Raw genomic sequence first — 12,633 nt, 5'->3', positions numbered from 1 at the left:
TGCGAGGCCGCGTCAGCTCAGGGGCTGAAGCCCGGAGTTTTGCAAAAAGACTCACGGCCATGATGGGGTCCATGCACCCGACACGGGCAGGATCGGTGCTCTGCACGGCCGCCAGGACGGCGCTCGCCGCGGCGAGGAAGGCACCGCGCGAGGCAGGCTGTTCTTCGGAAAAGCGGATGTGCAGCTGGATCGTCGCGATGTGTGCTAGGGTGCGAGCGATAAGAAGCTCTGAAGTGTCGTCGTGCAGCGCTACTGGAGCGGGAGGGAACTTGTCGATAAAGTTGTTGATCAGGTTGTCGAGCGCAGCGAATTCGTGCCAGAAGAGAGGGGTGCTGCTCGCCAACTACTTCTTTGCCCTCGGCCGCTTCCTCGAGGGCAGGTACCACAGCTGTGCCGCGGCCTCGCTCACCGTCACCTGCCGGCTCAACACCCTCGGCCTGCCGCTTGCCACTGGTGCGCAGGGCGGGCTGGGCATGGGCCTGGTGCACGGGTCGCATCCCGGCTTCCCTGCCGCCGCTGCCGCTGCCGACGCCGTCGAGCAGGGAGAACGCGTCGACGCGTTCTGGGCGGTGTACGTGTTGGACAAGTGCTGGTCCGTCGCGCTTGAATCTCCGTCCGCGATCTCGGACAGCAGCACCTCGGGAACACGCATCTCCACGCCGTGGCCGCTCAGTATCGCTCAGTATGAACAGGTCTGTCTCGCTGCAATTTTTCAAAAAAAAAAATTGAGCATCACGCTGAACATGTACCAGGGTCGAGTGGCCACTTACACCGGTGTGCCCGTCATTTCCGAGTTCCTTAATGGTCATACCATTGGTAACCTCGACTATTTCTCTCCGTTTGCTCTCCGTGCACAAGCATCTACTCTTTTCTCTCAAGCATCTGTTCTGGCCTCTCGTTATCGCGATGGTAAGTGATTTACAGGCGGGGATTTCTGCCTTATCCTCATGCATCTGGCGCAGATATGCCAGACAAGTCTGCCTGTATCACTCTGAGGATGGCATGGCCGCGGTCGCCGGAGTTCGCGAGGAACAGCGAGGTGGAGACGCCTTGCACGGCTTTCGTCAAGAGGTGTTCCTCAAAGGCGTGCAACGGCGTGTCTCTGGACAGGCGGCTGCCCCAGAGGCATACCGCGGACACGAGCGAGTCGGTAAGCGGGTCACGTTGGTCGACCGGCAGGTAGGCAAGCTGAATAAAGCGGGTGGTATTGAGGAAGAATCCAACCTTGGAGGCACAGGGTATGAAGTTATTTATCCTGGTATAAATACGTATAAGCACTCGGGTCAACTAAACGGACAAGTACGGACGTACATATTATGTACATCCTGAACTGTCGGCTCCGAGACAGACGCAGACGCGGGCACAGCTGATGGCCCAGGGGCGGGTCCGGAAGGCGCGACATCTACGGGGTTGAGTCAGCTGACTAAGGGTCGGCGGCGGTCTGAACTTACTTGATGAACCGGGAATCATCAAAGTTAGAGGTACAGCGCTGGGCCCAGGGACATCGCGCAGCTTGACGGAAGTCGCCTCGGACGGGTTCTCGAGCTCGCTGATGCGAGCCTCGAGGAGGGAGATATTTTCCTCTAGAAGCTGAGTCTTCGTTAGGCCTTGTATATCGCCGGTATACTCGCAGTCCTCTTGACGATCCTTGGCAATGCAAGGACTACAAACGGGCTTCTTGCCGTCGCACCGCTGAGCGTGGGCACGTTAGACAAGGCTTGGTCAACACGGCGCGGCGATACGCACCATTTTGCGCCTACGACAAGGCAGGCAGGCCGCGCCACTGTGGCAAAAATGTTAAAGACGGCGGCGGACGTCCATAGAGTAGCGGGGCGTACCGTGCAAGCGCCATTGGGGACGAAGCAGATTGCGAAGAATCCTGCTGTTCGGGGTCAAACATTGCAATGAGTGTTTGGTGACTGGGTATGAGACTCTGGGTTTGTAGAGCACCCCGGTGGGCCACCTACGTTTTTAAAGCTAGACTCGGCTCTCTTGCGGCCAGGCGGTGCACAGAAAGCACCAGAAAGACAGCACGGTTTGTCAGAAAGCGGCATCCGCTTTCTGCCATGTTCAACCGCCGCCGCCGCTTTAAGCGACCATTTCTGACTGCTGGGTTGTCGTGTCGACATCATCGCGAGCTTCGCGCGCCGCCGTGACTAAAGGCAGGGCGCGCAATATTGGAAAGCGGATTATGCTTCAGGCGGTGCGCTTGCTGCAGCTGGCAGTGTTTCTCCCAAGCGAGACGACATTCGCGTCAGTCGCAAATCCTAAAGAGGACCCTGACCGACCACTAGCAGGTCCTCCGGGAGAGGGGCGGCTGGGCTTAGTCAGCGTTGGCAAGATGAGTCGTGCAGATTGACTACTTGTGCACAGGAGTTGACGACATTGCGGGCCTTGGCAGTGTTGGCTTGCGCGCGTCGTAGCCTAATGGGGAAAGTCCCATGACATCCATACGAGGTAAGCGCGCAGCCTTATATGGCAAGTCTTTCTGAGTTGACCCGTGCACGGAATACAGCCCTAGGCAGAAAAGCAGTCTGGTCAGCAACGGTCAACGTGTCCTGATACCGGTCATGTGACGGTGAAACGGGATTTGTACACATTCGTCGGCTGCGACACACAGCATGGGTCGCAATGACTCGGAGTCGCATCAGGATAAAGGGAGGGCGGATCAGCCTTAGATGTAATTCTTCCACCGCCTCTTCCCAGGGATGCCCGCAGAACGCCTTACTAACATACGCGCATGACATCAAACGCCACAAAGCTGACGCCTCGGTTCTGTATGCCCGCCGTGCGCCGTGATGGCGGGGTCGCTTTCACCTCCGCCGATGCTGTGCCAAGAAAGTTCGCGTCGCGGTATTAGAGCGTGGACACGACATACCATCCGGGGCAAACATACACCCCATGGTGCCATCTGTCGTTGCCAGGTCCGTGCAGACGGTTTAGCTCATTCTGGGCCGAACCATGCGACGAAGAGAGCCGCCATTCAGACCTCAGGCAGCCGTCGCAGCAGATGACGTAGCACGCACCCACACAACGTTCCGCATTATCAAGTGGCGCACCCCCATTACACGAGGAAGGCGGACTGGAGTGCGAGTCCAACGCGAACCATCGCGAGCGCGACACTCGAGAGAGCCCTCGCCGGGCTCAACCTGAGGGCTGTCCTGGGCTGTCGGGCCCTGGCGAGAGCTCGAGCTGGGCTACCGCACAACCACCACGAGAATTTCAATCGTTTATTCCGATCGAATCTCTTTGTTATTTTCCAGTATTTCGGCGCATTGAAATTGGCAGTGCGTAGAGCGTGGGGCGTGACTCTGCGCTCGAGGGGTTCTCCACTTCCTGGCGGTCACAAGGTGGAAACACTTGAGCGTCAGGGGTGTCTAGGCATTCTTTCACCTTCTCTCAGCGCAGGCTATCGGTCGTCCCTCGCTGCAACAGGCATCGGAGAGGCTGGCGGTGGTAGCGTGTCCGAATCCAATGCCTGAGCGTCGGTCAGCGTCGTTGTCAGCATGAGGTGTCCCTGCCCATTTCGGCGACGGGCGTGCACGTGACGGCTTTGCGAGCGCCGAGCAGCGCTAGCAGCGAGGGGTGCCTTTCCGTTCTGGGACACGTCTAGTTCTTCTTCCGTGGTCCCACGACCGCGATCGCATGCGAGGTACGGTTTCAGTTCTCGAACACGCTGCGAGCCCGGCGCACTGTATTATTCTTGGATTCATATCTTCCCCCAGTAGTCAGCTAGTCAGCGGTGGCTTCGCGGGAGGGCGTAAAGCATGTCATAAGTTGGTCAACACTTTGATCTTCTCCCAGCCCTTGTTTGCCGAATCCGTATAGGGTTCGACCGTCGTCGAGGTATAAAAGGTGTCCACTGGCGGAGCATAGTCATCAGCAAGTGCCTCTCAACCCACTGCACTCCCATCTCCACAACATCTACTACAATGGCCGGCATCTACCCTCCCTTCACCCGTGAGACCGCCATCCGCAAGGTCAAGGCTGGTCAGGATCTCTGGAACACCCAGGATCCTCACAAAGTCGCGCAGGCGTACACGGTGAGCGCGTCCGACGTCGCGCCGTCGCGCACAGAAGGCTGACCGAGCGACACCTCTTGCAGCCCGAGTGTCGCTGGAGGAACCGCGACCAGTTCGTCGCCGGCCGCGAAAAGATCATCGACTTCCTCTCCAAGAAGTGGAAGAGGGAGAAGGGCTACAAGCTGCGCAAGGAGCTCTTCGCCTTCACGGACAACTGCATCGCCGTCACGGTACGTAGTGCACACACCCCCGGCTCGCACAGCCGTTGCCGTCGACGTTGCACCCCGTTTGCTGACCGCTCTGCGTGCTCCCCCTCAGTTCTGGTACGAGTGGTACGAAGACAAGCCGGACGGCACGAAGCAGTGGCACCGAACGTACGGCCTCGAGGTGCGTCATCGTCGCCCTTGGGCTTCTGCCGGCGCACCCGATAAAAACTCTAACCTTGCCGCCCCCTTTTGCAGGACTGGACGTTCCACAAGGACGGCCTCATGGCGAAGCGCCAGATGTCCGGCAACGACGTGAAGATCGAGGAGGCCCAGCGCTGGTTCAAGGACGACGGCGTCGACATCAACGCCGTTGTCCCCCCGGAGCACGAGTTCATCTAGGTTTTTCTGTGGCGTGAGAGTGCGCGCTACCTGTGTAACTTATGCACACATGCTCCGGGCCTTTATTCCGGAAGAGCACTACTGTAGAAATTGAAATGTAAAACGTCTTCTTGCCCTCATCCATCTTTACACTGGGTCAGAGAACTGGGTCAGAGAAGGAGAAGTGCGAAAGTTGAGAGGCGCCTCTGGCGCGATACCGGCTCCCATGGTTATACGGTCCGCCACAGGTGCTTCCACGTTGAAAGATTCTGTCAGCGCCAGTCAGACCGCAGCGAGCTTCGAGCCCAAGCGGAAAGATTGCCATGTTCTCATGCGAAGGTCATTAACTCGGGTCTCGCTGACTGGCTTGATCGGGTATCAGTGGGTGCAGGAAGTTCGAGCAACTAGTGATCAACGGGATGCTCGAGAACCGTCGCAGATGAAGGCGCAATTAAGAGAAGCGAGACATACGTCACCAGCTCAGTAATCGCCCGTGTTTCTTCATGGTACGTGCTTTACTTGTACGACCCCGCGGGGAGTACGCTGATTCTGGATCGTCGCGGTGGCGGCAGCATGCCCTAGAGACCGCGGCGAATGTGCCGGAAAGACGAGCGGAAGAACGAGCAAAGGGACGATAATCGGCGAATGCATTTTTGGGCCATTCTGTATGCACTCCCAGTGCCACGAGATAACACTTTTCGTGGCGGCCCTTGTAGGGCACGGACAAGTAGTGTTCAAGTCTTGAAACGGAGAGAACCAGGACAAGGGCCGACATACCCCCCTGCGCTCAGAAGTCCCATTTCCGCCGGCTTGGAGCGGCCATGAGCCTGGGCTGGTGTTGATTATTGAATTGGCGTCGAATCACAGCTGCGCGCGGCGCGACGCGCTCAGGAAGGACGACCTGTGGTACACGAACGCCAGCTTGCGAAGTCGCGAGATAAAGCGGCGAGCGCATGCGTCTCGCACTTTTACCCCTGGGTACTACAAGGCACATGCGAGTTCTAAAGGCCGCGCGCCCGAATGTGAAGTCGCAAGAAAAGTGACGCGTGCGTGCGTGCGTCTCGCACTTTTACCCTTGGGTACAAGACGCATGAGAGTTATTTGGGTTCTTTAGGCCACCTGAATGTGCTTCACTTGCCTCCGACCGGGCGGACCTGAACCAGAACACATGAGAAATTTCGAGCGTCTGTGGGGGCGCGAACACGCTATCGATAGCGTTACGGCAAGTTACGGTGGGCTCGCCAGGCAACTCGCCAGCCAGGTCCGGTCGCTGCGCTCCGTGGAGACCACGTGCGTCGTGCATCGTGTCTTGGCAAAAGGGGACGCGACATGAGCTTGCGCACAAAGTTGGCATGGGGGCGAGCTTGGCATGTCGGCGGTTTCGCTGCACAGAATGAATTGGCGCCTAGGATGCTTTGCATGAGGTATTCAGGACAAGCCAATCAAGGACGTGTCCTCCATCGAGATCGCTGTGCGTCGTGGCTTGGGGTTGACAGGCGGTAACGACAGCCATAGACGAGGAGCTCCATCGCAAGGGCGATCAGTTACCATCTATAGCTGCGGACCATGGTAGAGAAGTGGACCGTAACGAGGTCTGTTTGAAGATCAGGCCTAGTGTTCATCTGGAAAGAATGTCTTACTTTATGCTGGGCTAGCTCGCAGATGCTGTGGCGTGTTTACGTACCGGTACCGCGACGGGAAGGACTATAGCCCTTTAGGAAGTCTTATCTGGCTGCGAATTTTCGCATCGAAGACTCGTATCGAGCTCAGCTCGGTGGTGCGGCATGCATCTCGTTATGACCTGCGCTGGTGGGTGGTCCGCCTGGCCTGGGATTCCAAGAGACGTCGTTCGCTGGGAGATGCTCGCACGGTGGGAGTCACGTGCGTCTTGCACCGGAGGATGCGGAGTATCCGTCGCCCCAGGAGGAAGCGCCACAAACCATCAAAAACTGATGCGCCTTGCCGTGTCTGAGCCAAACTCCGGCGTGGCCCCTTGCCGCCGCTCCTGCTTGCTTGCTTTCTCGTCCTCTCTCTCCAGATGAGAACTGTCGCGCAATGTTCCCAGAGCTCGTGTTCACTTCTGTCTCTATTGGGCAGGCTTCCCCGCGGAGCAGGCAGCAGCGAGAAGCGCTGCAACGGAAGAGCGAGCGGGGATCACGGTTCCTCGCGCTGGCGCTGTCGGAAATGGCTGCGTCCTCCCGATCGGCTGGCCTCGTGTGTTCGAGTATAAGAACCGAGCGGCGGCGATGTCTCCTGGCTCTCCATCTCCCTCCCAGCCTCAGTCGCGTCGGCCTCAGGCGCGTCCGGCCCAGGTTCTGTCCAACCCGTCGCGCGACTTGTTTGCAGCTCACCATCAGTCACTCGTTCACATCTTGTTTCGTGCGCGAATCTTCCCAAGCTTGCCCCGCACGTATATATACTTCGTTCTTCGCCCGCCAGCCTGCATCCCCATGAACACCGTCATCGTCGGGATTTTTGTCGCCCTCGCCCTCTACGCCTGGTCCCGCTCGGCCAAGAGCGACAAGCTCCCGGTCCCGCCTGGTCCCAAGCCAGTGCCGATCCTCGGTAACGTCCTTGACTTGACCGCAAAGGAGCTTTGGCTCCGCGCCACTGGCTGGGCGAAGCAGTATGGTACGTGCGCCACCACGCTTGGCTCAGGTTATGAGCTCACATAGACCATGTCCGACAGGCGACATCGTGTATATACATCTCCTCGGACAAGGACTCGTATTCTGCAACACCTACGAGGTTGCACAGGACCTCCTCGACAAAAAGGGATCTATTTATTCAGACAAACCCCACCTCGTCATGGCCGGCGAACTGTGAGTCACCGGTGTGCTTCGTCCCCTTCCCGGGCTAACATCTCCCAGGTGCGGATGCCAGAACATGGTCGCCTTCACGCGCTACGGCGACATGGCGCGCCGCCAGCGCAAGCTGATGAACTCGGCCTTCGGCATCGCTGCCGTCAAGCGATACCGCCCACTGCTAGCAAACGAGAGCCTCCTCCTCCTCAAACGGATCCTCGCCGACCCCCAGGACTACCTAGGCTACATCCGTCGCTACGCCGGCGGCCTCACCCTGCAGTCTGTCTACGGCTACAGGGCGGAGACAAACGACGATCCTCTCTTGAACCTTGGCCAGGAGTGTGTGGACATCCTGTCAAACAAGATTGCCTCCGGAGGCGGGATCTGGCCGGTCGACATCTTCCCATCCCGTAAGTGGCGCTTGTGTCGGCGTTCGTGCCTTGACTGACACTTTGCAGTGCAACACCTCCCGATGTGGTTTCCTGGTGCTGGCTTCAAGCGCAAGGCGGTGATGTGGCGTGCGAAGATGGAAGAGTTTGTCGACAGGCCGTACGAGATGGTTCTTGAGCGCGTGGTAAGTTGCCAATTCCTATGCCCGGTCGTTGTCTTACACTTTCCACAGAGGAGTGGCACCGCTGTGCCCTGTTTCGTCACGACACTGCTCGACGAAGCCCGCGACGAGAAGAGCGAGACGGTCGACCCGCAGCGCGACTTCGATATCCGCTGGACCGCCAACTCGATGTTCTCCGCCAGCACAGACACGACGATCACCGTCGTGCAGATGTTCATGCTCGCCATGATCACGCACCCGGACGTGCTCCAGAAGGTGCAGGCCGAGCTCGACGCCGTCGTCGGGACGGAGCGCCTGCCGACGTTCGAGGACCGGCCGCGGCTGCCATACCTCGAGGCCGTCCTCTCCGAGGTCCTGCGCTGGAGCGTGCCCGTCCCGCTCGCGCTCCCGCACCGGCTGACGGAGGACGACGTGTACCGGGGGATGCGCCTCAAGGCAGGCACGCTCGTCTTCGCCAACGTCTGGAACATGCTCCGCAACGAGGACGTCTGGCCCGACGCGCACGCGTTCCGGCCCGAACGCTTCCTCGAGCCCCCCGCCGCCGCCGACGAGGCCGCGGCGCGCCGGCGCGACCCGCGCACGTACGTCTTCGGCTTTGGCCGTCGCCGCTGCCCCGGCGTGCACCTCATCGAGGAGAGCCTCTGGATCGTGATGGCCACGATGCTCGCGACGACGGAGCTCGCGATGGAAAAGGACGCGCGCGGGGAACCTGTCCCGCCGCAGATCGACTTCAACAACTCTGTCTTCCGGTGAGTCCCCGCGCGCTCGAGTGGGGGGAGTCTCAGGGCGAGCGCTGACGTTTGGTTGTGTGTAGCACGCCTACCCCGTTCAAATGCGACATCCGGCCGCGCTCTCAGCAGGTTCTGCGGCTCGTCAGGCTTTCTGAATGATCTGTCGTCTTAGGGGGGGGGTTTTTTTTTGCTCGAGCATTCTTGTATCATAGTGGTTTGATTGGACTAATTTCGATGGCTTGAACTCGACTTGTTCGTGCAAGGAACAGAGCGGTGAATATGTTTTGTCTGCCCTGGTGCACTACGAGAGGCCAGCGAACGACAACTATACATGAGAAAGCAGCCCACTGCGATCGGTGCAGATCCTGATGCGCCTGCAGCTTTCATTTTTCCTGAATATTAACTCGCGGAGCTGTCCGTGACTGACGATACGGCCATCAGGCCCCAGGCGCTGTATGGTCTCTCGTACTAGATACCGCAGCCCTGCTCGGGACTATGCGATGTAGGTTCCCGAAATCTCATTCAATGGTCATACGACCTCATACGACTGTCGCAAAACTAGGTTTGACGACGACGGATTCCAATAGCGGCCTGGTGGTAACTCGAGTTGCATCCTCGCGAGCTCGCCCCAAACCTTGTGCACTAGTCTATGCTTCCTGTGTGAAGATGTTCACCAAGGTGCTTCATTGGAGCAAAAGGACAGTAAAGACGGTTTAGTGCGGTTCAGACGGCAACTCACGGTCGTCGGTTTTCTGATCGGGAACATCACTGGACGTGTCGAGATGGTTCTGCGGCTTCTGCTATTTCGTTAGTGGAGAAATGCAAACGTTTGAGCCCATGTGGAGGTCAAGAGGATAATGGAACTATGCGATGCACGAATTCTAGCTTGTAAGAGACAGGCCAGGCCCTCCCAGTCCCGAAGTCTCAGATCTCAGAGGCCTCAGGGGCGGCCCCCATGCTATCTTCCCAAGCGTCGGGCCGACGAATTACCAATTCTAGGATGTTGCGCCGCCCGGCCGAGCGCGCGGCGCAGGAATAGCATAGCGAGATTTGAGCGGACTTTGAATTTCCTAGTACACTGTCTGGGGCTGGGACAGACGTGGAAGCTCTCTCGACTTTGTCCTTCTCTTCGACGACAACGCCAACAGCGACGACCATGGCCTGCATCTGAGCCCCCTCACACGGTACACTCGTCCACTATTATTCTTTCCACTATCCTTATTGCTGTGCATGTCACCACCCCGACCTAAGTACACCTCCGAGTCATCCCAGCGCCCAAACTGTTCAGTCTGAATCACCAGGAACATGAGCGTGGTGCAGGTGGGTATCCACCTTAAGGCTGCCAGCACCGAGGGCGCACAATGCTCAAGCATACTCAACCGACAGAGCGAGAATCCAGCCGTCGCTAGCTTGCTCTCCTTGTCCATGGCAGCCGCCGAGGCAGCTCCGATCCCCGTCCCGCAGACTCCCGCGAGCACAGTGTCGCCGCCGCTCGGCAGCAACAGCTACACGGGCAGCAGCCACAATGGCCACGGAAGCCTGAACGGAAGCGGACACAGCACGACGACGAGCAAGGTCCAGAGCGCCATGAAGCATCGACGGCTGTCCTCCACTGGACAGAGCAAGCGCAGACTGAGCGATGCTCGAGAGGCGACGAGCAGGCCTTCGTGCGTACCCTGTTTCTCTGTCGGTGTGCAGGGCGCAGACCGCCTTGTCTTACGCTTCGCATTGGCAGGCCTCAGACCCTGCAGTCTGCATCCGCGGCCCTGAATGCGCTCGCTACCCTCTCGCTTGCCGGTTCTCCCCCACCACAAGCCGCGCCCCAGACGTCGACTTCTTTTGCCTCCGCTGTCGGTGTCATACACCTCGAGTCTGATACCGGCGAGCCCGAACAGGCTATCAAGCAGGAAGAGGAGGAGCAGCCCCCGAGCTCTACGCCGGCGCCTTCTGGCGAATTGAGTGGTGGTGGGATTTCTATCAAGAATGGCAAGAAGCGAGGCACCATTTTCAAGTGCGAGACTTGCTCCAAGGTGCGTGGCTCTTTTATAACGCTCCTTCGGATGATTGTTTGCTTACTTGCATTGATAGGTCTATCGTCACCCTTCCTGCCTCATTAAGCATCGCTGGGAACACTCTCCGCATTGGCGCGAAGCGTCTAAACTGATGCTGAGCAAGCATCAGCAGGTGCAACTTCTTGAGGTGGGTCCCTTTCCCAGGTGCAAAAAGCTTGACATTAAAATGGAGGGTTGTAGGCCGCGGCAATCTTGTCTCATATGTCGCCATCGAATACGGGCGGTATGTCTCTCCCGGAAGATCGTTCACTCTGGCCGTCCTTCCTTTCTGGCGGTTTGCTTCCACCTCCATCCACATCGAACGGGGTTCAGTCGGCGACTTCCTCTAGCGCGGCTCCGTCTTCCCTGGACTCCCGCCCGTCCCTGCGCGCGTCCAGTTCTGTGCCGGCTCAGTCTGCGCTCTCCATGTCGAGGCCAGGCTCTGCGGGTCCGCGCATGCACGACTACTCCATCATCAACTCGAGCGGAATCACTCACGTTCGTCCTGGTGTCGTCGGTGTCTCCACGAGCTCCTCGCCGCCTCCAGCGACCCCTTCGCCGTCTGGGCCGTCTCCTATACCGGTCAAGATGGATACCTACCGCGAGACCCGGGCGCTGTCCGTGTCGTCAGACACCTGGAACTCCTCACCTGTCTCCTCGACGTACGGACAGTCCTACGCTTCGACGGGCAGCTGGTCGCTGCCGCGCTCCTCCCTGCGGTCCCGCTCCGCTTCGGCGCCAAAGACGGACGAGGACGAGAGCTACATCGAGGTCGACATCGAGGGCGACGACGGGTTCGCCGGCCAGCGATACGGCTTTGTCAGCCGTGGCCGCATGAGCGCGGAACGCAGTGGCGGACTTAAGGACGTCGACGGCACGCCGATGAACCTCCGGGACGAGAAGATTGAAGAGGAATGGGACGGCGAAATGGAGATGGAGATGTAGCTGCTGTAACATTAGCATTAGCATTAGGACTGGGAAACTCACTCGGAAGTGTAAGTGGCCTGTATTCACGCATCAGAACCGGATGGACTGTCCAATAATATATATATATATTCATCTTGGTTGCTGGGTATACTCCGCTGTTGAGACGGCGTGTTTCTATCTGGAGGGATGTCCTGCTCTTGGGTCGACGTTAGCGGTGCTCACATGGGATTGTAACGCGAACGATCGCTAGGAATGCGTGCGTAGCTTACCACCAACGTGAGTGCTCAGATCTTAGAAGAGCTCGAAGATGTCGTCCATGTCCACGAAGTCCGACACGAAAGGATATAGTCCGGCGCTTCGCCATGTGGCGCTGTGGGATAATACAGTTTTGAAGACGTGACGACAAGTAGTTAGAAGGATCCCGACCAGCTTTCGTGACCCGTTCTTACGTCTTTTTTGCGTTACATCCAGGACACGAGAAACAACTTCAGATCCTCTATAATGGATGATTGTGTCTGACATCCCTACATGCAGACGCAACACATTATTCTTTGAACACCCTGGTTGCCAGCCGGTCTTCCGCCCTTACTTGACTCTTCGCAAGACTGCTTTATAGCTGTAGACTGATTGATTTATTAATTGGCAATGCGGTCCCGATTACTCGATTTTAATTCTCGAGAATCGGCACGTCGTTGACAACAACGATTGCTCAGGATCTTTACAACAGTAAGAGTAAGTATTGAGCGCATTGCTGTATGAGTTCGCGCTGTACTACTGTAGAAAAACTGGGAAAGTGCAATCATGCACCCAGCCCGGTCCTTCAACAAACTATCTGTATCAGCTCTCGATTTATCCTGACTAACTAGAAGTACTCAGGCCTTACGTTTGAACGTCCGTTTGTGCGAGCAAGTTAAGCAAGCCCTCTCGTTTTTTCTTTCTCTCC

At 57.9% G+C, this 12,633-nt stretch overlaps 6 protein-coding genes across 6 annotated transcripts; 5 read left to right on the top strand and 1 right to left on the bottom strand.

The window, feature by feature from the left end:
• Window positions 1-328: 328 nt before the first annotated feature.
• PHACADRAFT_175699 (uncharacterized protein) lies at window positions 329-917 on the top strand (the record flags this gene model as incomplete). Its single annotated transcript, XM_007397931.1, has 2 exons — window positions 329-692; window positions 753-917. The coding sequence occupies exons 1-2, from the start codon at window positions 474-476 to the stop codon at window positions 915-917; spliced, it is 384 nt and encodes a 127-aa protein (XP_007397993.1). The 5' UTR covers window positions 329-473.
• A 28-nt stretch (window positions 918-945) lies between these two features.
• On the bottom strand, window positions 946-1,900 carry PHACADRAFT_197729 (uncharacterized protein; the record flags this gene model as incomplete). The annotated part of the gene is made up of 5 exons (XM_007397930.1): window positions 946-1,255; window positions 1,312-1,402; window positions 1,452-1,692; window positions 1,747-1,783; window positions 1,839-1,900. 5 exons carry the CDS (start codon window positions 1,898-1,900, stop codon window positions 946-948), a joined length of 741 nt encoding a protein of 246 aa, XP_007397992.1.
• A 1,823-nt stretch (window positions 1,901-3,723) lies between these two features.
• Window positions 3,724-4,763, top strand: PHACADRAFT_259565 (uncharacterized protein). Its single transcript, XM_007397929.1, has 5 exons — window positions 3,724-3,776; window positions 3,829-4,043; window positions 4,106-4,252; window positions 4,341-4,409; window positions 4,484-4,763. The coding sequence occupies exons 2-5, from the start codon at window positions 3,933-3,935 to the stop codon at window positions 4,625-4,627; spliced, it is 471 nt and encodes a 156-aa protein (XP_007397991.1). The 5' UTR covers window positions 3,724-3,776; window positions 3,829-3,932; the 3' UTR covers window positions 4,628-4,763.
• A 2,293-nt stretch (window positions 4,764-7,056) lies between these two features.
• On the top strand, window positions 7,057-8,871 carry PHACADRAFT_163592 (uncharacterized protein; the record flags this gene model as incomplete). The annotated part of the gene is made up of 6 exons (XM_007397928.1): window positions 7,057-7,237; window positions 7,296-7,428; window positions 7,477-7,820; window positions 7,869-7,984; window positions 8,033-8,730; window positions 8,796-8,871. The coding sequence occupies 6 exons, from the start codon at window positions 7,057-7,059 to the stop codon at window positions 8,869-8,871; spliced, it is 1,548 nt and encodes a 515-aa protein (XP_007397990.1).
• Window positions 8,872-9,816: 945 nt separating this feature from the next.
• PHACADRAFT_259562 (uncharacterized protein) lies at window positions 9,817-10,781 on the top strand. The gene has a single exon (XM_007397927.1). The coding sequence runs from the start codon at window positions 10,018-10,020 to the stop codon at window positions 10,480-10,482; it is 465 nt and encodes a 154-aa protein (XP_007397989.1). The 5' UTR covers window positions 9,817-10,017; the 3' UTR covers window positions 10,483-10,781.
• A 6-nt stretch (window positions 10,782-10,787) lies between these two features.
• Window positions 10,788-11,845, top strand: PHACADRAFT_259560 (uncharacterized protein). The gene has a single exon (XM_007397926.1). It carries the CDS (start codon window positions 10,986-10,988, stop codon window positions 11,706-11,708), a length of 723 nt encoding a protein of 240 aa, XP_007397988.1. The 5' UTR covers window positions 10,788-10,985; the 3' UTR covers window positions 11,709-11,845.
• Window positions 11,846-12,633: the final 788 nt, after the last annotated feature.

This window comes from Phanerochaete carnosa, assembly GCF_000300595.1.
Source record: "Phanerochaete carnosa HHB-10118-sp unplaced genomic scaffold PHACAscaffold_7, whole genome shotgun sequence".
Taxonomy (NCBI): domain Eukaryota; kingdom Fungi; phylum Basidiomycota; class Agaricomycetes; order Polyporales; family Phanerochaetaceae; genus Phanerochaete; species Phanerochaete carnosa.
This window is presented reverse-complemented; position numbering and strand designations above follow the sequence as displayed.